General features: G+C 45.7%; 1 protein-coding gene across 3 annotated transcripts in view; it reads left to right on the top strand.

The window, feature by feature from the left end:
* Nucleotides 1–20,534, top strand: part of LOC117365120 (zinc finger FYVE domain-containing protein 1-like) — a 79,268-nt gene that overhangs the window by 48,841 nt on the left and 9,893 nt on the right. For 2 of the 3 annotated variants that reach the window (XM_033955098.1, XM_033955097.1), the window contains exons 8-9: nt 6,114–6,284; nt 13,276–13,447. In XM_033955098.1, the coding sequence (XP_033810989.1) occupies nt 6,114–6,284; nt 13,276–13,447 (343 nt within the window). The remainder of the gene's footprint in view (nt 1–6,113; nt 6,285–13,275; nt 13,448–20,534) is intronic. The other variant, XM_033955099.1, reaches the window with a different exon arrangement.

The following is a 20,534-nucleotide window of genomic DNA, read 5'->3' on the forward strand; positions in this document are numbered from 1 at the left end:
GCAAGAGGGATCCCAAGCCCTCTTGCCCAGGCGGCACCCACCTTCCCCGACATGATCAGGGCAAGAGGGAGCCCAAGCCTTCTTGCCCCGTGGCACCCCCACCCCCCACCTGCCGATCACGAAGCCCTCCTGCCTGACGGCACCCCCACCTGCCGATCAAGATCGGGCAGGAGGGATCGCAAGCCCTCCTGCCCAGGCGAACTACCCCCCCACTCCCACTAAGATACGGGCAGGAGGGATCCCAGGCACCGGTTACTGAATCCAGCTTTTAGATGAAGAACTGGCTCCTCCTTCACCTAAAAGCCCTTGTTTTGGGCGTTTGGGACTTAGGCTTTTTTTAGGTTGATTATATGGTATAAGTTTAAACGTAGTGGTGGTCTGGGCATTTAAACAGCTGAATGTAGAGGCAGGCCATTATCAAAAAAACCCTCCTTTTGGACGGTTTTTTTTTTTTTATAATGGACATTTTCCCTGCTTCTACTTTCAACATTTAAGGCCTTAGGCCAATAGGGGACTTAGATGTTTTTTTTTTATTATGCCCCTCAAAGCTCTCAGTCTGTGTGCGCTTTAGTCATTGGATTGCCAATTCACATGACGTCATGGATCTCAAGTTCCTGGTTCTTGAGGCACCGCAGTTCCCCCATGTGGAAGAAAGAACAAGGGTGGGTTTTTAGATGGCATAAGGTGCAGCTCTTTGGTCTGAATAAGGAAGTGGAATGGTGGGCGTTTTTGCATAAGTAGGGGAGTTGATCCTGGTGGAGGGGGGGTTCATCTTTGCCCACGTTTTCAATGGTTTTTATATCAGCTGATATTTTTGTATCTATTCTGGTGTGTGGTTATAAAGGGAATTTTTAAAAATTAAAATTCTGGAATCTCTTGTGGCACACCTGTAGAATCTCTTTCGGGCACACAGTTCGAGAGACACAGTCTTATGGATTGCAGCCCTGGGCTTTTGGTTTAGCTTATGAACAGGGACACTTTTGATTTGCAATGTAATCCTTTTCAATTTATGGTATCTATAAAATTAACAAGATATATTCAAAGATTTTGTGGTCCATTGAGCTTTGAGACAAATGGACTGTTTGCTTGGGGACATCTGAAGGAAGGGCTTTTGTGGTTTCTGGAGCTCGCAAACCTCATTCAGTCTAGATCAGGGGTTCTCAACCCAATCTTCAGGACACATCTGGCCAGTCAGGTTTTCAAGATATCCACAATGAATATGCATGAGATTAATTTGCATACAGTGGAGGCAGTGCATGCAAATTAATCTTGCGGGGCGCTCAAGAGCCGAATCAAGATGGACATTTAGAAGAGAAGCTCCTGATTCCCACCGATACTTTTCATCAAATTACAGCCTTAATCGCAACATTTTCTTTTACATAAAGTTTTATCCTCCTACTCCTTTGATGGCAAGTAGCAAGCAATCAAAACCTGAAACAGCTTTCATGATGGGATCAGGCACAAAAAGATCCAAACTGGAGCCTCCTTCCCCAGGTAAAACAGCAAAAGATTCTGCCAAAACTGGTGGAAACCTTGCAGTGGTGTAGTAAGGGGGAGAGGTGGATTGCTCTGGGCCCTGTCTTGATGGGAGCGCCGGCACCTCTCTGCCCCACCGCGCCACACTCGCACCATCCCTCCCCCCCACCCTTTACCACTGTAGATCTGTTGCTCGCACTGGCCTGGTTTCCTTCTGAATCACTTCCAGGTCGCAGGGCCAGGAAGTGACATCAGAGGGAAACCCAATGCTGGCTCAAGCGGCATGCTGGAGAAACCACTCACGCTGGCTAAGATTTACAGAGGTACCTGGGAGGAAGGGAGAGCATGAGCTTGGAGTGGGGGGCAGGAAGGAGCGGTAGGGAGAGAGAAGGGCGTGGGGGGTGCCACCGCCTTGGGCGCCTCCTATCCTCTCTACGCCACTGAAGCCTTGCAGCAATAACAGAACAACTGCATCATATTATCAATGTACTCTTTGATAACAGTGCCGATGTTAAAACAATTAAATTAGATGTTGAGCAGATTAACTCATTCAGCACTGGAATCCAGATTCGTGTTATTTGAGCAACAACTCAACCACATGGAAGATCAAGCAGCACTTTGTACAAACAAAAACCAACCCCAGACAAAATGGCACTGAACCAAAGCCGTTTCTAGAATTTTCCCCTTTGTAAATGCCAAATTAAAAACTCTTCAGATGCACTAATTTGGGATCATCCCTTGATTAAAATTGGCTTCAACGGACCAAGTTCTCTGCGAGGAGAAACAACATCAAATGGGAACCCCTGGTGGGCCCCCAGAAGATGCTGATGCCACCACTGCACATTAAATTGGGCCTAATGAAACAATTTGTCAGAGCTCCAGATAAGGAATCAGTAGCCTTCTTGTACAATCACGCTGTATTCCTGGACTAGTGGGTTATTTTCCTACGGTCACCAGACAGCTTGTAGGGAGCCTCATTATACAGAGTTTTGAGTCCCTCCCTTCTTACCTCGGAACTGCCCTCCAGGAATCCAGTTTTTTCCTACAAGCTGGAATGTAGGAGCTTGACTTTTCTGCTTGTGTTTATTTTTCTTTAACTTTAGTATTTTTGTTCATGAATTCCGCCCTTGTGCTGCAGAGGTTCCCCATGGGGACAGCTCTGGCTGCGGGAGATCGCAGACTTTATTAAAAGTCTGTTTCCAGTAGTTGCCTGCCTGTCAGTGTACCCTTGGGACAACCTGCACTTTGATTCGGGGCTCAAGGACCATTCCCTTGGGAGCTTTCTCACCCCAGGTTTATCTGCTAGTGGGTCTAAGCGCAGGCTGCGTGGCTCCATGGAGGTGTTCCCAGGATCGGGGCTGACTGCGTTCCTCCACCAGGTCGTGTGTGTGGTGTGTCTGAGGGTGGCAGAAGACTTTGGCTGTTGGTGTCGGGCCAAGGGGGCAATCAAGATCAGCAGTCCAGTTGATCCAGAGGATCTCCATGTGAGCTGTTTCAGCTTCCATTGCAGCAGTACACAGCACCTCATGGCAAAGTGAGTATGGAGCTGACAGCCTGAATGAGAAATTTTGACGGGTCTTTAAAAAGGGTTTTTAGAAGGTTTAGGAGTGTGCCCTGGTTCCCCCCCACCTAAAATTAATAATTTTTAGGGGTCCTTGTGCTTTTCCCAGGCTATTTTATTCTAAAAATAGCACCTGCAGCAGCCATCTTGGATTTTCCCGATTTTGATTTAAAGCTATTTTCAGCCTCTACAAGCTTCATTTTTGCAAGAAAACTGCTCAGATGGAGTCCCCAGGGCTGGATTCTATGGATTCATGATTTATTTGCAGTGGATGGCTATCCAAAGGGTGCCTGTGTTCCACGCGCTCTGCAGCACAAGAGGGAGGGTAAAATTTCAGCGGCTCAAGTACCCTTGACCTCTGAAGGGGGTCCTGTTTCTTATTCTGGCTGGGGAAACCCAAAAAAAATCAACTGTGAGCCTTGAGGATGACACAGTTGTCATTCCCACTAAGTGCAGCTGTGATACATTGGCCAAACCTCATAAGTCCTCCAAGCCTGCTAAGAAGGGTCCACAGGAGGCAGCTCCTGCTGCTGCTGATGGGTTTTCTCCTGAATTTATTAACATGGTGTATCTGGCTTATTTGGTGATACCAGCTGCCCCTCTGCAGGTATCCTCATCTGCTGTGGGGGATACCTCCTTTCCAGGATGCGAGGATTGTGCCCGGCTCTCCCATGGTGGCTAAAACTACTGTGACGGCAGTTGCCATGGTCAACCAGGACGCCCTGACCATGCCCTTACTTACGCAGGCTGGCACAACCACCACAGGGATGTTGCAGCCCTTGCAGATCTCCAGGATCAGGATCCAGGTAGACCCCCGGATCTGGGTGAGGATCCCATGTTGCAGAGATTTTTTAACCCCACTCATCTGGTAGATTTTACTTTTGAGTCCCTGCAGGAGTTGAAGCTGGAGGTTGCTCCATCTGTCACCACTGAATGCTCTCTTATAAGTAATGAGAGACCGCAGGTGGCCTCTTTTCCTGATCATCCAGACATAGTCGAAATGCTCACAGACATTTGGGAGGTGCCTGAGGACCCCTTGAAATGTTCCAGAGCTATGGCAGATGCCTTTAACTAGAGTTTTGCATCTCGGAAAGTTGATTCCTTGGTGGCACAAGTTATTAAATGCATGTCTCTCCCCTGTGATGGGGGGAGGGGTGCTGAAGGATGTTCAGGACCACAGAGTGGATTTTATCCTCGAGCACATCATTGATTTGGCAGCTGCCAGGCTGAAGGCAGCGATGGCCTCTTCCTTTGTGGCCAGGGCCTATCATTCTAAGCTCCGTCATGATCTGGACACTATTGTGATCCGGAATCTCACCTTCCTGATCTCAGGGGTGGACTGCATAGCGGATACCCTGTACAACATGTTTAAAGTCTTTGGCAAACTTCGGCTCGGCGTGGAGGATGTTGTGGATCCAGCAGTAGTCTGGTGAGTCGACCTCGAAGACAACCTTAAGCTGGCTACCTTTTAAGGGGCAACTTCTGTTTGGCAAAGGTCTAGATGACTTCATGGCAAGTGGGCAGGACCGCAAGTCTAAATCCCTTCCGGGTAACAGGCCCTGACCCTCCAGAAGATTGGGGCGCTCTAGCTTTTGTCCCTTCAGATGTTCCCTCCAGTATTTTGGCAGCTCCTTTGGGCAGTGATCTTCCCAGTCTGCCAAGCAGAGGTTCGGTGGGTCCTGGTGCCAGCCATCAATGGAGAGCCATCCGGCGGCAACCTTTAATAAGATCAGGGGGTGGCTCTCTGCCTTTCAGGCAGAATGGCAGGCCATCACCTCAGACCATTGGGTCCTGGAGGTTCTTTAGGACAGCTACATGCTCGAGTTTCATCACCCTCTGGTGGATTATTTTCTGGATTCCCCCTCAGGGAGGCCAGAAAAGGTGGCCTAGGTGGAAGCCACTGTCTGCAGGCTGCTGGATATTGTGGCCATAGAGCCCATTCCGGAGCAAGACTTGGGCTCTGGCAGATATTCGATATACTTCATCATTCCAAAGAGAGGTTCTGATGACTGGAGACCGATCCTAGACCTCAAAGTGATCAATGCAGCACTGAGAGTGCCTCGTTTCCGGATGGAGTGCCGCATGGTCTGTACTGGGACCGGTGCTATTTAACTTATTTATAAATGATCTGGAAATTGGAACGACGAATGAAGTGATTAAATTTGCAGATGACACTAAACTGTTCAAAGTTGTTAAAACATATGCAGATTGTGAAAAATTGCAGGCAGACCTTAGGAAATTGGAAGACTGGGCGTCCAAGTGATAGATGAAATTTAACGTATTACTCCTCAATATAATCGGTTACTTCTCATAAGTCTTAAGAAATTGCTTAATTTGCAAAGAAAGGATACTACAAAAATAAAGTCCTTACTTTGAAAGGAAATTAAACATTTGCATGGAAACTTAAAAAAAAAAGTTGCACCCAAGGCCAGTACTTTATTAGGCTTCAAAGCCAAAAAAGCTTTCTGCCTTAATTGACTGGCCTTGGCTACATCAGAAAATAACATCATTTTTGCCCCACAAAAAACATCTTTTTTTCTTAAAATAAAGCTTCATAACCAAAGATTTATCAGACTCACTAATACATTTTACCAAAAGAGTAGATCTAGTCTGAATCAAGGCCCCTGATGATGTCGGAGGTGGACCCCTGATGTTGCCTGAAAGAATAGCATTGCTCCAACCAGGTTCTAAGTCACTGTCACATGGACCACAGTCACAGCTCCAACCATCAAAAAAATGCCCAGGTGTGCCTTCTCTCTTGCTCTCCTTTTATTACATTTCTATGTATTTCTTTTTTCATAAATAAGTTTGGAAAAATACTCAATAAACGTATTGAACTTGAAAAAAAAAAAATAATCTCATGCATATTCATTCTGGGTATCCTGAAACCTGAATGGTAGGTGTGTCCCAAGGACTGGGGTCAGAGCCCTTGGTCTAGATAATTCTTAATAAATGTTATCAGAACCTGCTGAGAGAATCCAGTTTCCTCCAGAACCAAGGCAGCCTTACAGACAGCTAGAAGCATTGCAAAGTCGGTTTTAAACCTTCCCTACCTTGTGGTTACTTTTCACTATAGAATGAAGCCCTTTGTCCAGATCATCACAATGCAGCTCGCCGGGTCTTGGATGGAATGAGTGTGGTGGTGCAGTCTGTATCAGAATATAGCGCCCAGCCCATGCGCACAGCCACTTCTTGGCTGATGGACCAGGTGGCACCTGCTTACTGGAGACCAAACCACGAGATCACAGTAAGTGCTGGAAAATGGCATCAGCCAGTGGATATATCAGGGTCTTATACCCAAAGATGCCAAGTTACTCAGTTCTAGGCTAGAAACTTTTTGGCCAGTCCTGGTTTTGAACGTACATCCAAAAGCAGTTTGGGATTTGTAGCGCCTGATTCTGCCCATTGAAATCAGTGCTACAAGTCCCATAATACACCAGGATGTCATGGTCAAAAATTCAAGACTGTGTTGAAATCTCCAACCTGAAACTGGGTAATTTGACATCTCTGTCTGTCCCCTTCTAAATCTCATCCCATTTTCCTTTCCTCTGTTCCTTCATCACAGTAAGACTCTTCCTCCTATCTTCTGTTCCATGCAATCCTCCAGGACCGGCGTTAGGGGGGAGCAAATAATTCAATTGCTCTGGGCCTCTATGCCTGCCTGGAGAAGCTGGAGAAGGCACAGCCTGCCAGTAGGCTTTAAGGGCCTCTTACCTAATTCCTGCCCTGGGCTGCAGTGTGTTTAACACCAGCTCTACCAACCTCTCTCTCAACTTACTCTCTAGAACAAGGGTGGGCAACTACAGTCCTCGAGGGCTACATCCCAGTTGGGTTTTTAAGACCTCCACAATTAATATACATGAGGTTGATTTGCATGTATTGCTTCCATTGTATGCAAATAGATCTCATGCATATTTTGTTGTGGAAATCTTGAAAATCTGACTGGGTTGTGGTCTTTGAGGACCCTGATTGCCTTTATCTGCTCTAGCATTTCAGCATCCTCATTCTCATCTTCCCCTCCATCCCCTCTCTGCCTTACCCTTCATATCAGAGCTGCCATGCTACCCATTCCAGGAGCCATAGCAGTGGAATGGGGTGGCCCAGCTGGGGCCACCAGCCTACTACTATTATACCGAAACCAGCATCAGTAACTAGAGTTTGGGGGCAGAGATGGAGATTGAATTGTTTGGCCCCTCCAACCAAAAGAGGTTGCCAGGTGTTCTTCTCTCTCTTCCCCTCCACACATTGTATCCTTCAAGAAGGAAACAGGCCGATGTGGCTGAAACACGTATGTGTTGAGTCTTGATCGATATAATAAAAAAATTGAGCACCTCAGGTTGCCTTTGCTGTTTTTCTTGGCTGACGGGTATGTGCATACGCAGGAGTTTCGTCAGCCGTAAGCCTGAAGTCATTATGCCATTGTATAGATCCATGGTAAGGCCCCACCTGGAATACTGTGTGCAATTCTGGAGGCCGCATTACCGTAAGGATGTGCTGAGACTGGAGTCGGTCCAGAGAATGGCCACCCGGATGGTCTTTGGGACTCAAGGATCTCCCGTACGAGGAACCGGCTGGATAAGTTGCAGCTGTACTCAAGGAACGCAGAGAGAGAGGTGACATGATCGAGACATTCAAGTATCTCACGGGCCACATCGAGGTGAAAGAAGATATCTTCTTTTTCAAGGGTCCCGCAGCAACAAGGGGGCATCCGTGGAAAATCAGGGGTGGGAAACTGCACGGTGACACCAGGAAATTCTTTTTCACTGAAAGAGTGGTTGATCGCTGGAATAGTCTTCCACTTCAGGTTATTGAGGCTAGCAGCGTGCCTGATTTTAAGGCCAAATGGGATAGACACGTGGGATCTATTCACAGAGAAAGGTAGGGGAGGGTCATTGGGGTGGGCAGACTAGATGGGCCGTGTCCCTTATCTGCCGTCTATTTCTATGTTTCTATGTGCAAGATGCAGGCACTGTTTATTACAATATTAATGCAGTATGGTGAATATACCACCTTATTACCAACCAGGGGACCCAACACGGTCTGTGTTTCGGACAACACCTTCCTCAGGGGTCCGTGGTGGATAAGGTATATACAAACCACATTGAACGAATCAAACAAGCACCGTGCCGGCGACATTGTCCTGCACTGATCTTTGGAGCCGGCACGGCACTTGTTTGATTCGTTCAATGCGGTTTGTATATACCTTATCCACCACGGACCCCTGAGGAAGGTGTTGTCCGAAACACAGACCATGTTGGGTCCCATGGTTGGTAATAAGGTGGTATATTCACCATACTGCATTAATATTGTAATAAACAGTGCCTGCATCTTGCACATGGTCTGCGGTTTTTGTTTTTTGTTTTTGCTTGCTGTTTGTTTACTGCAGAATCTGTTGGATTTTTTCTTTGTGTGCCTCTTGAAGGGTATGTGCATCAGACGGGAGCTGAGAGAGATGTGTATTGTCATGAGAAAGGGTTGAAGGGATGTGGATATGTTAAAGCAGGATTAATTCATAGGCAAACGAAGCACATGCCTAGGGCCCAAATGAGAATGGTAATGCTGGTAAAAAATGAACTAACCAGATGTTTTAATTAAAGGCAGACCAGCAAATGGCAGAATTTTTAAATTAGGACTGTTGAATGATTAAAATTTTTAATTGCAATTTATCTCACAATTAGGAAAATTTAATCTTCACCTCTGACCCTGCTTTCCCCCCTTACTACTACTACTACTATTTATTATTTCTATAGCGCTGAAAGGCGTACGCAGCGCTGTACATTTTAACATACAATAGACAGTCCCTGCTCCGAAGAGCTTACAATCTAATTTAGATAGGACATTTCAGGGTTGGGGAGGTTATACTGGGTATAGGTATCTGACAGCAGTGAGGGGGAGTTAAGAGTTGAAAGCAGTTTCAAAAAAGTGGGCGTTTAGCTTGGATTTGAAGCACGACATATTGATTCAGGCAACCTGTTCCCCCTCAACAGTTTGGAAGTTTTCTATCTCCCTTCCCTCCTCTCCCTCCAGCTGCTTTCTGAACTTTCCTGGGTCATGGGTGCCTCCAAGTTAAGCAGGCTTCCTTCTCCAACCCAAAAGCCTTCTTGTAGCCAAGCCCCATGTCCCACATCCTCTGATGCAGCTTTTTGTTCCTATGAGAGAGGGATACAGCTGTAGAAAAGCACTTGAAAGTTGGGACAAGTGGAGGAAGCCTACTTGCACAGCAAACACTGTTTGTGACCTAGGAAAGTGTAGAAAATGGCTGGAGGGGGGAAGGAAGAGAGAGAGAGCTGCCAGACCTTTTGGAGGGAGAGAGGTTGGAGGTACAGTGCTGAAAAAGTTAATGCATTAATCTCATTAGTTAATACAATTAATCAAGAGCCCACACTGGCTTCCAATTCCAGCAAGAATACTATTTAAATTGTACTGTCTACTATTTAAATCTGTAAACAGAAACAGCCCAGCCTACCTGAACAATCGCCTCATCTAATGCACCTCAACCAGACAAAGGAAAACTCACACGCCATTCACACACCCTCCAATCAAAGAAGTTAAACTGAAAAAACTATATGATGGCCTCCTAGCCACTCAAGCAGCAAAACTAAACAACCAAATCTCCAATCTTCTGATAACTACCCCTGACTACAAAACATTCAGAAAAGAAATAAAGACTATACTTTTCAAGAAATCCCTGAAAAAGTCTTAACACCACAAGTCTCCATCTGTCTTTCCACATTCACCTCGACTGCCATGAAACAACCTGCTCTACTCTTATCTTCCCTAGAAATGATCAGATCTTTTTGGAATTCCCTTTTTTTTTCTCTCTCTAACCACCTGAACCAGATATCATTTTGTAATCCAACGTTCATAACTCTTTTGTAATCTGCCTTGAACCGCAAGGTAATGGTGGAATAGAAATCCCTAATGTAATGTAATGTAAATTGGCACTATAACTTCCAGAGTCTGCAGCTTTACTCCCCTTTATATGGCTATGGTTCCTCCCTGGGCCTGACAAATCCATATATTCTCTCGTCATCTGCCGGCCTCAGTTCCCTCTCCCTTTCCCTCCCTCTTACACAGGTGGGATCAGTGGTAAAAGATCGATGTGAGAGAAAGGATCAGTGCTACTGGCAGAGGAGAATTTGAAAAGAGGTATCTGCACCAGATGGAAAAGAAAAGTGAGAGATGGGATACCTTCTTAATTGATCCCCAATTCCCTAGCTTAACTCAATCCCTGATTTCTCCATCATGTTTGTTTGTTTTTTAAATTTAAAGGAGACTTTTATTAAAATATCAAAATACAAGTTACTATAGACAACTGGTATCAAATGAACAGAAATGATTCCATGTCATGGATTATTAAAACTTCAGTGATCAGGTAACCACAAAGCTTATTTATCCGTACAAACCTCTTCGTAAAACAACCTCCAGTTTTTCACATTTTACTTTAATTTCCCCTCTTCTTCCCCCATCCTTCCCCATCTGTTTGCCATTACATTCCTCTTCCTCAGTCCTACAGGTCCCCCTCCCGTCCCCTCTCTTTTGCTTCCCCTCATTCCCTGTTTCTTATCTTACTACTACCACCTCCTGCTTCATCTTCCTATCTCCAATTTTTCCCTTTCTCCATATTCAATGTTTTCCTTCCTTCCCCATCTAAGATTGCATTCTCTACCAATCTCCGTCTGACCATTAAGATCTCCTCCTTTTTCTCACCAGAAAACAACTTCAGGTTTAATTAAAATCAGTTTTACATTATTTAAAATGCAGACCTGTGCAAGTCTGGCTAATATGCCACTGAAGTGTTGCAGAATGAATCTACCCCTGTGCTGTTGCAGGGAACTTTGTAATGCTAAACTGTGATTCATCCACCTGATCACTGGGTGTCACTGTTGCTATTATAAGTCTTGGTGCATTTTCCAGGCTGCAGAAGATAAGAAGAATATGGAATATCTGCCTGAGAAACCCCCCTAATGCCCCTAATTCTACAAATTTGTGCACCCCACTTTACTCTTATGCAAAATTGCACACACAATTTATAGAATAAAATCAGTTGTGTGCATAACTTAATATGATAATTAGCCAATAATCAATATTAACTAGCAATAATTGGCATGAAGTGGTCTTAACTGGCACCAGTTAGCAGATATGCGCATAACTGACCTTAGTTAGTATTACATAAGAACCTAAGAGTTGCCGCTGCTGTATCTCATGCCCAGCAGGTCGCTCACACGGCGGCCCTATTGGTCAAAGACCAGCGCCCTAACCAAGACTAGCCCTACCTGCGTACATTCTGGTTCAGCAGGAACTTGTCTAACTTTGTCTTGAATCCTTGGAGGGTGTTTTCCTCTAAGACAGACTCCAGAAAAGCATTTCAGTTTTCTACAACTCTCTGGGTGAAGAAGAACTTCCTTACGTTTGTACGGAATCTATCCCCTTTCAACTTTAGAGAGTGCCCTCTCGTTCTCCCTACTTTGGAGAGGGTGAACAACCTTTCCTTATCTACTAAGTCTATTCCCTTCAGTACCCTTGAATGTTTCAATCATGTCCCCTCTCAATCACCTCTGTTCGAGGGAGAAGAGGCCCAGTTTCTCTAATCTTTCGCTGAACAGCAGCTCCTCCAACCCCTTAACCATCTTAGTCGCTCTTCTCTGAACCCTCTCGAGTAGTACCGTGTCTTTCTTCATGTACGGCGACCAGTGCTGTACACAGTACTCCAGGAGAGGGCACACCATGGCCCAGTATAGCGGCATGATAACCTTCTCCGATCTGTTCGTGATCCCCTTCTTTATCATTCCTAGCATTCTGTTCGCCCTTTTTGCCGCCGCTGCACTTTGTGTAGACGGCTTCATCGACTTGTCTATCAGAACTCCCAAGTCCCTTTCCTGGGAGGTCTCTCCAAGTACCGCCCTAGACATCCTGTACATTCTATAAGTTGTGTGTCCAAAATCCAGAGCACACAACTGAAGGAGGATGTGGATCTGGGAGGGACATGGGAGCAGTGGTATAGTGAGGGGGTGGAGGCTCCCAAATCCACCCCCACCCCCTGGTAGGGGTTTCTTAAATGAATTCTTCCCCCTACCCTGTATCTCTTCTACTTGTCACCAACAATGAGCACGGTATCCTACCCGCTGCCCGCACTGGCCCAGCCTGCCCTCTGATATCACTTCCTGGTCTCATGAATAGGAAGTGACATCAGAGGAAGGCTTGAGGCCAGCATAAGCAGCAGGGGGAGAGCAAGCTCACTGCTAGTGACAACTAAAAGAGGTATTGAGAGGAGGAGAGATGTTAGCTCCCCCCAGCTCCCCTTTACTGCATGGAAAGGTCAGGGGTATGCCTAGTACTTATATGTATGTACCTAACTGCATACAGTTAGGCATAGGATTTACCTGGACATGTCCTCTTTTTAGAGGACTGTCCAGGCATCCAGACAGCTTTTCAAAACACGGCACTTTGTCTGGGTTTTGAAAAGCTTTGAGCTCAGGACCGCGCATGCTTGGAGCTTGAAGAGAAGAGGGTATTTTTTTTTTGGGGGGGGGGGCTGGGTGGAACTGGTCGGGGCTGGGGGGCCTTGTGTCCGGATTTTACTGTTGTAAAATCTGGTAACCCTAGTTAGGCACATGCATTTACATCAGCCATCAGTTCAGGGGTAGGGAACTCCGGTCCTCGAGAGCCGTATTCCAGTTGGGTTTTCAGGATTTCCCCAATGAATATGCATGAGATCTATTTGCACGCACTGCTTTCAATGCATATTCATTGGGGAAATCCTGAAAACCCGACTGGAATACAGCTCTCGAGGACCGGAGTTCCCTACCCCTGGGCTAGCATAAGGGCTCACACTTAAAGTTATGCGCATAACTGTGGATTTAAGTTAGTGTAGAACTGCTGTTACATACTTCGTGCTTAGTGTACATCATCCTGGCACCTAGCCTTCAGCAATCTTTTTGAAAATTACCCCAATAAGTGTGGTGTTACCCAGTTCCAGGAGGGAGACATTTTGGCCTGGCCTGGTTTTGAATGTACATCCCCAGTGCATTGTGGGTTTAAGAGTGCCAGATTCAATCCACTGAAATCAGTGTTGCCTCAGGATAGGATGATTAGAAATCCAGGACTGGCTTAAAATCTCCCTCTTAGAACTGAGTAACTAGGCTGCTGTGATGTACAGTAATAGTTTCTCATTGTTAGCTCCCTGACCTCTTTCAGCTCTGCTAACATCCTAGATTTCTCTTGCTGTTATCTTGCAGGCCTGCTTTGACTGTAAGAAGGTCTTTGACCCTGAGGAGCGGAAGCACCATTGTCGAGCCTGTGGCGAAGGATTTTGCCATGGCTGCTCCAACCAGGTGATGCAAGTGCCAGAGAGGGGCTGGGGAGCAAGCCCAGTGCGTGTCTGCAAGGCTTGCTACCATGCAGGAAGAGGTAAGGCTGGCCTTTTCTGGCTGCAGTAGTCCCAGGACTGTCCTGGGTGTATGCATCTCTGTAAGTAGGTCTGCTGCCCTGTAGGATTGTAGGAACCAAGCAGAGCTGGGTCTCTGGTTAGCACTTAAGTGAGTGGCATCCCAGGAGCACTGAAGGCTTTAGGAGGTTAGTGGTATGGTGCTAGTTACGACCACACAGAGCTAGTGCCCCGAATATCACTCAGCAAGGAACAGCACTGTTTCAAGTTTATTGAGATTTCAAGTTTATTGAGATTTTGATTTAAACGCAATATCAAGTATTTTCAATGCGTATAACAATAATAATTTTGGGGGACAAATAAAGCAATTTAAAACCATATTCATACAATTTTATCCATAATTAGATTAAAGATGCGTAAAGAATTAGAGGTTAAATTACATTTGATTTAAAATAAACAATTAAAATAGAATAACAATTAGGGAAGAACAATTTTTTATGAAGACTTAGTCTAAGAGTAATTGTTAAGGAGAGACCTGGTCTAAAAGTGAATAGGAGAATCAAAAGGATTGTCTGATTCAAGATTCATAAGCATCTTTATAAAGATAGCTTTTTAGATTACTTTTAAATTTTTCTAAGGAGGTTTCAGCGCGCAAATAGATTGGAAGTTTGTTCTAAAGCTAAGGTCCGAAAATAGAAAAGGTTGTGGTTCTTCTGGTGCCAATTACTTTCAATGATGGAATGGTCAACAAATACTGATCTGTTGATCTAAGAGATCTAACTGGGGAGTAGGGTATTAAATATCGATATAAGAATATTGGAGTATTAGTTTTCTGAATTTTGAATGTTAACAATGCAATTTTATATGTTATTCTATGTGAAATAGGTAGCCAGTGTGCTTCTTGCAAAAGAGGAGTGACGTGATCATATTTTTTAGAGTTAGTAATAATTTTTATTGCTGTGTTTTGTATAATTTGTAGTCTTCGTATTTCTTTCTGTGTTATGCCTTGGTATAATGTATTACAATAATCTAGCTTAGAAATTATCAAAGAGTGAATTAGGACATTAAGAGCTTTTGGTTCTAAGACTTTGGCTAAAGATCTGATGAGGCGTAGTTTATAGAAACAACTTTTAACTACAGAACTGATCTGATCATGATATGATAGTTCATGGTCCAATAATATTCCCAATATTTTTGTCGTTGTCACTTTTTGTAGTGGAAAATTGTCAAAAAAAAATTGTGCTGCAAATGTAATGTCCTTTTTCCATAGTAGGAACATCATTGAAGATTTAGATGGATTTAGTGCCAGCATGTTGTCTTTTAACCATCGACTAATTTGTTTTAACTTGTTATTTATGTTCATTATCTCAGTAGAATCAGCAGTGTTTAGTGGATGTAATAGCTGGATATCATCTGCGTAAGCATAAACAGAAAATCCTATGGACTGGCTTAGTGTGAGAAGAGGAGCAAGGAAAATATTGAATAATAGGGGGGACAGGAAGGGAAGTGCATCAGGCTCTTCCCTTCCAGGGAGCAGGAGAGGAGTTGCTACTGGAGTAGACAGAACAGAGCCACTCCATTACTGTGCTTTCTCCTCTCCCCCCCAGGCATCCTTGTAAGGCTTAGGCCCATGTAACTGGCAGGGATCCAGCCAGTTACATGGGCCAGCTGAAGACCTCCTCTGGAACCCCAGGGCTATCTGAATATTGTGACTATCAGCGGCCACACTCCTAGCCACCAACACTAGCTCCCCTTCTCCACAGTGCATACGCACATGCTCAATTTTTGCTCTTGTTCATGTATGAGGAGGGAGAGTGCCAACATTGGCAGTTGGGAGCGCTGCCACCAGCTGCCATAGTTTTCAGATGGCCCTGGGATTCCAGCGAAGGACGTCTTCAATTGGTGAGGCTTAGGGATCCCCATTGGCCAAGGTATCAATTTTTAACACTTGGTGGGTGGGAAAATGGGGAGAGGAAATACATGACCCACCCTTTCTGATCGGGGCCCTCTCAGAAATTGCCTTCTGGCTACACCACTGTCACATACCTCCTTTCATGTAGGAAAAAGGAGGTGAGGGGTCGAGGCTAGAGCAGAAAATAGCTACTGGGCTTCCTAATCCAACCCCTCCCCTCCTGTCATTCCACATAAAAGCTCCCCCACTGAACTACCACCCTCCCCAACAAGCCTAGCTGACTACTTCGCCAATAAAATTCTCAACTTGAAAACAACGCTCACAACAACCAGCACTTACCCATATATCCAACCACCCTCTCCAGAAAAGGAGGGCTCACCAGCAGACATGACCTGGTCCCACTTCAATAACCCAGACTGGAACCTATTCCTCAAGCTATACTCAAAATATTCCAAATCCAACTGCCTACTAGATAACTGCCCTCCAACCATCATGAAAACTGCCCCCCTCCCCTTCAAAGCAGAACTCTTCAACTGGATAACCTTGTGCATGACAACCGGCCACTTCCCACTGGAACTTGGACACATCCTCGTATCTCCAATAATTAAAAACCCCAAAGAATCTCCCTCCGTAATCTCCAACTACAGACCCATCGCCAATATTCCTCTCTTCCAAAAAATCATGGAAGGACTGGTCAATCACTACCTCACATCATACCTAGAGAAATTTAACATCCTCCACGAATCCCAGTCTGGATTCCGCACCAATTACAGTACGGAAACCGTTCTAGCTTCACTAACCAATCACCTCCTCCAACTATTCTCACTGGGAAACAGCGCACTGCTACTACAGTTCGACCTCAGCAGTGCCTTCGACCTAGTAGACCACGACATTCTGATTAACTGCCTTGACTCCATAGGCATCGCCGGACAAGTACTAACCTGGCTCACAGGCTTCCTAAAAAACCGAACCTACCAAGTCCATAATGACGGAACCTTCTCCCACACATGGAGCAACCCCTGCGGAGTCCCCCAGGGCTCCCCCCTATCCCCGTCACTATTCAATATCTACATGGCATCACTGGGACACATGCTATCGAACCGTAACCTGAAATCCTATATATACGCGGATGACATTACAATCATCATACCCATCACCTCACTGTCAAATGAGACTGAACAATTCATCTCAACTGTCCTCACCATGGTAGAAAACTGGACCACTCGCTTCAAACTGAAACTAAACCCAGAAAAAACCAAGTTCTTCCTTGCAAGTCCCAACCACAAACTAACATCCACCACCCTGCATCTTAATGGCATAACATATCCAATCAACTCTACTATAAAAATCCTCGGAGTCATCTTGGACCGATGCCTCACTTTAGAACAACACACTAACACCCAGGTCAAAAAATGTTTTTCCACCCTGTGGAAACTCCGCTCCATCAAACATTACTTTGATTTTCCCACCTTCAGATTGCTGGTCCAATCCCTAATTCTAAACTCCCTGGATTACTGCAATATCATATATCTGGGCTCTTACAAAAAAACCATTAAACGACTACGACTTATTCAGAATACCGCAGTCCGCCTCATCTACGGGCTCAAAAAATCAGACCACATCAGCCCTTTCTACAGGAAACTTCACTGGCTACCGTTCGAAGCAAGGATCATCTTCAAATTCGCCTGCCTCTGCTTCAAAACCCTAACTGGCTCAGCCCCGATATATCTTTCACGCCACTTCACCTTCCCAGGCTCTAACCGTACACGCAATGCACACCTGTTTGCCTACCCCTCCCCAAAAGGATGCATCCACAAAAGATTCTTCGATAAAACCCTCTCTTTCCAAGCTGGCAAATGGAATGACTGCCTGTCCACTCTCATCTCTCTTGCCCCAACTTATCAATCCTTCAGGAAATCTCTAAAAACATACCTCTTTGATAAATTCCTCTAACCCCCGTCCCCCCGACCAAACTAATAATCCCTTGCCTCCCTCCCTACCCTTCCCCTCTCCCCATGCAACAATTATTGGATCTTTTTGTAATTGTCACTGGTTTATGCCATATAATTGTTAACCAATTCTCTGCACCTACATTGTTTAAATCGCTCTGAACTGTTTTTCGATATGCTGTAACCTCGATGTAACTTCGCTATAACTAAGCTGTAACTTCGCTGTAAATGTACAGTCTCTTATCCTGTAAACCGCTCTGAACTGCTTTGTGGTATTGCGGTATAAAAAAATAAAGTTATTATTATTATTATTATTGCCTTTTTACCAGGGACAGGAGGGAATGGATCAGCGCTGGAAAGGAGAGAGAATGCAGCGGAGATTAGTCTGCTAGAGAGAGGGAATTAAGCCAGCAGATTGAAAACATTAGGGATCAAACTGACAGGACAGATAAGAGAAATAATTAAACAATCACAAGGGAAGGTAAGCTTGGATATCTATAAAGTAGGAAATATTGAGTGCAAGAGAGAGAGAGCCTGGATAAAGAGGGAACAGACGTAATGCAAGGGGAAGGGATGAGGAGAGAGTGCTGGAGGGTGAGGAAGGGGTGACGGTACCCAGGAGGACGGAGGAGTGGAGAGAGTGCAGTAGACTGAGAATACCGGAGATAGATGTAGGAGAGGAAAGAACAAGAGCCAGGTTCAATTCAGAGCATAGGCACCCTGCAAAGCTAAGCCTTCCCAGCCCCAAGCACTAACCCTCCCCTCCCTACTCGAGTCTGCAGCAGGAGAAATTAACCTTGCCTTCTCTGCCACTGCCTCCCTGACTCTGGAGGATGCAAAGAAAATTATGTTATGTTCTTATGTACATAATGTGCCCATTTATTTTTTTCATCAAAACAGGACATCTATTAATATTCAGTCTCGCCCCAAATCCCGCCCTAGCCCCACCACCATCTGCCTTGGCCCCGCCCCCAATTTATTCTATCATCTGCCCAACTGCCCCTCTCTCTCTCTCTCTCTCCCCCACTCTGAGCCTCCACCTCTCTCCCTTCTCCTCACCTTTCCGCAGGTCACCACTTACTCACATTATTCTTTGGAGAGTTTGCGGCCTGTAACCCTCCCCACCACCACCTTCTCCTGTTCCTCCGAGGGTTTCCGAACTCTGCTCCTCCACTTCTCCACCTCAGCTCCTCGGGGTGCTTGCAGCCCACACTCCTCTCCAGCTCCTTCTTCCCCACTTTGTCCAGGCCCTGCAGCCCCTCTACGACTTCTCATAGGGGCTGCAGTTTGTGGCACCCTTCGTGCCACCAGCTACTCCTCTTCCTCCTTCCCCACTGTGAGGGTTTCCGACCTCTGCTCCTCTACTTCTCCCCCTCAGCTCCTCGGGGTGCTTGCAGCCCATACTCCTCTCCAGCTCCTTCTTCCCCACTTTGTCCAGGCCCTGCAGCTCCTCTACAGACTTCTTGGAGGGGCTGCAGTTTGTGGCACCCTTTGTGCCACCAGCTACTCCTCTTTCTCCTTCACCACTGTGCCCAACACCTGCAGCAACCCCTCCCTCCCCCCGGCACTCCCTCTTCACGCATCCCGGAGCCACATCTCCAACAGCGCTCACCTGCTGCGGAGGCTCCTGCTTCCATCCCATAGACGCGGTGAAGAATGCTCATACAGCCAGCGGGTAGCAAGATAAGCCACAGCACCTGCAAGCGGTGCTCAGCCCAAAGCTTCCCTCTGATGTGAATTGCCCAAGCGGAAACAGGAAGCTGCGTGTGAGGGGAAGCTTTGGGCTGAGCACCGCTTGCAGATGCTGTGGTTGATCTTGCTGTCGATGGCGTGGTGGGGCCCGATCTTGCTGTTATCAGGGGGGGGGCCCGATCTTGCTGTCATGGAGGGGCCAATCTTGCTGTCATCGGGGGGGGGGGCCCGATCTTGCTGTAATCAGAAGGGGGGAGGGCCCGATCTTGCTGTCATCAGGGGGGGAGGCCCGATCTTGCTGTCATCGAAGGGGAGCCAATCTTGCTGTCATCGGAGGGGGGCCCAATCTTGCTGTCATGGCTGTTTAAAAAAAAAAAAGGGAAAGCTGACGGTGAGTGGGCCCTCCTCACAATTTCTGGCCCTAGGCAAGTGCCTCCTGGGCCTATGCGTTAATCCAGCCCTGACCATACCCCAATCTGCCAAGCTCTAGCCCCGCCCTGCCCCACTTAGCCTACTCAGACATCTGAGTCACCAATCACTGATGATTCAGAGAGTGCAGAAGGAAGGGTAAGGAGTGAGAAAGCAACACGAATGAGTGGAAAAGAGAGAATACAGTTGGACGTGAGGAGGGGAGAGAGAATATAGGAGCAAGCTGGATAAGAGAGAAATTGGAAGAGAGGAAGGATAAGTAGAAAAGAGTAAAGAAAAGTACCTTGCTGAAGAAAAGAGAGTAAAAAGATAAAATAAAATAGGAAGACAGGCATTTGAAACGGAAAAGAAAAAGGAAGGAAGAAAATGAAGAAGAAATTAGAAAAGCCAGAGATGACAAAGACTGAGATTGAATCTAAATTAACTCATGAATATAAAAGATTTGAAGATCGATTCAGAGTATCAGGACCTGTACGAATATCCCACAGAGAGAATTTGGAAACAGGAAACTTCTGCATTTAATTAATTGGTTTGATGTTATCTGATACACAGTTAATTTGCTTCTCTCAGAACATATCCTCCAGGCAGCCCAAAAGCTTGTACTGGATGCTTATCGGTATCAGAAAATTGATTATTTTCATTTATTTCACTGAATGTGTAGTCTACTGGTTCAAATCAAGTGTGTCCCAAGTAGGTTACGGTGAAAAAGTAATGCATATTTTTTCTCTGCTCTCCCTATACACTGCCTACACACAGCTATATATGTAACAACCTTGTAATGTTTGCAGTAAAGGTGGTATAGAAAAATTTAAATAAACCATAAATGTAGGGACAATTTTTAATGGGGAGGAGATGCATAAGTCTCAATTTGTGTGTTGTGGGGGAGAAGAAGAGGGTGATGGTGGCAGCAGCATGCCTGTTGGTAAGAGCCCTAAATCTTATAAGGACTTAGCAACGCCTCTGATGGACCTGCGGTATACACTCACCTTGAAACAGTTTTTACCGAGTGTCCTAGCATAGTGTTGGGGGATGAATTCATTGCCAGAGAATGTGGTTTGGATCATTTCTTAAAACAAAAGTCCATAAGCTGTTATTAAGATGGACTTGGGGGAATCCACTGCTTATTCC

Source organism: Geotrypetes seraphini, chromosome 8 (assembly GCF_902459505.1).
Source record: "Geotrypetes seraphini chromosome 8, aGeoSer1.1, whole genome shotgun sequence".
Lineage (NCBI taxonomy): Eukaryota > Metazoa > Chordata > Amphibia > Gymnophiona > Dermophiidae > Geotrypetes > Geotrypetes seraphini.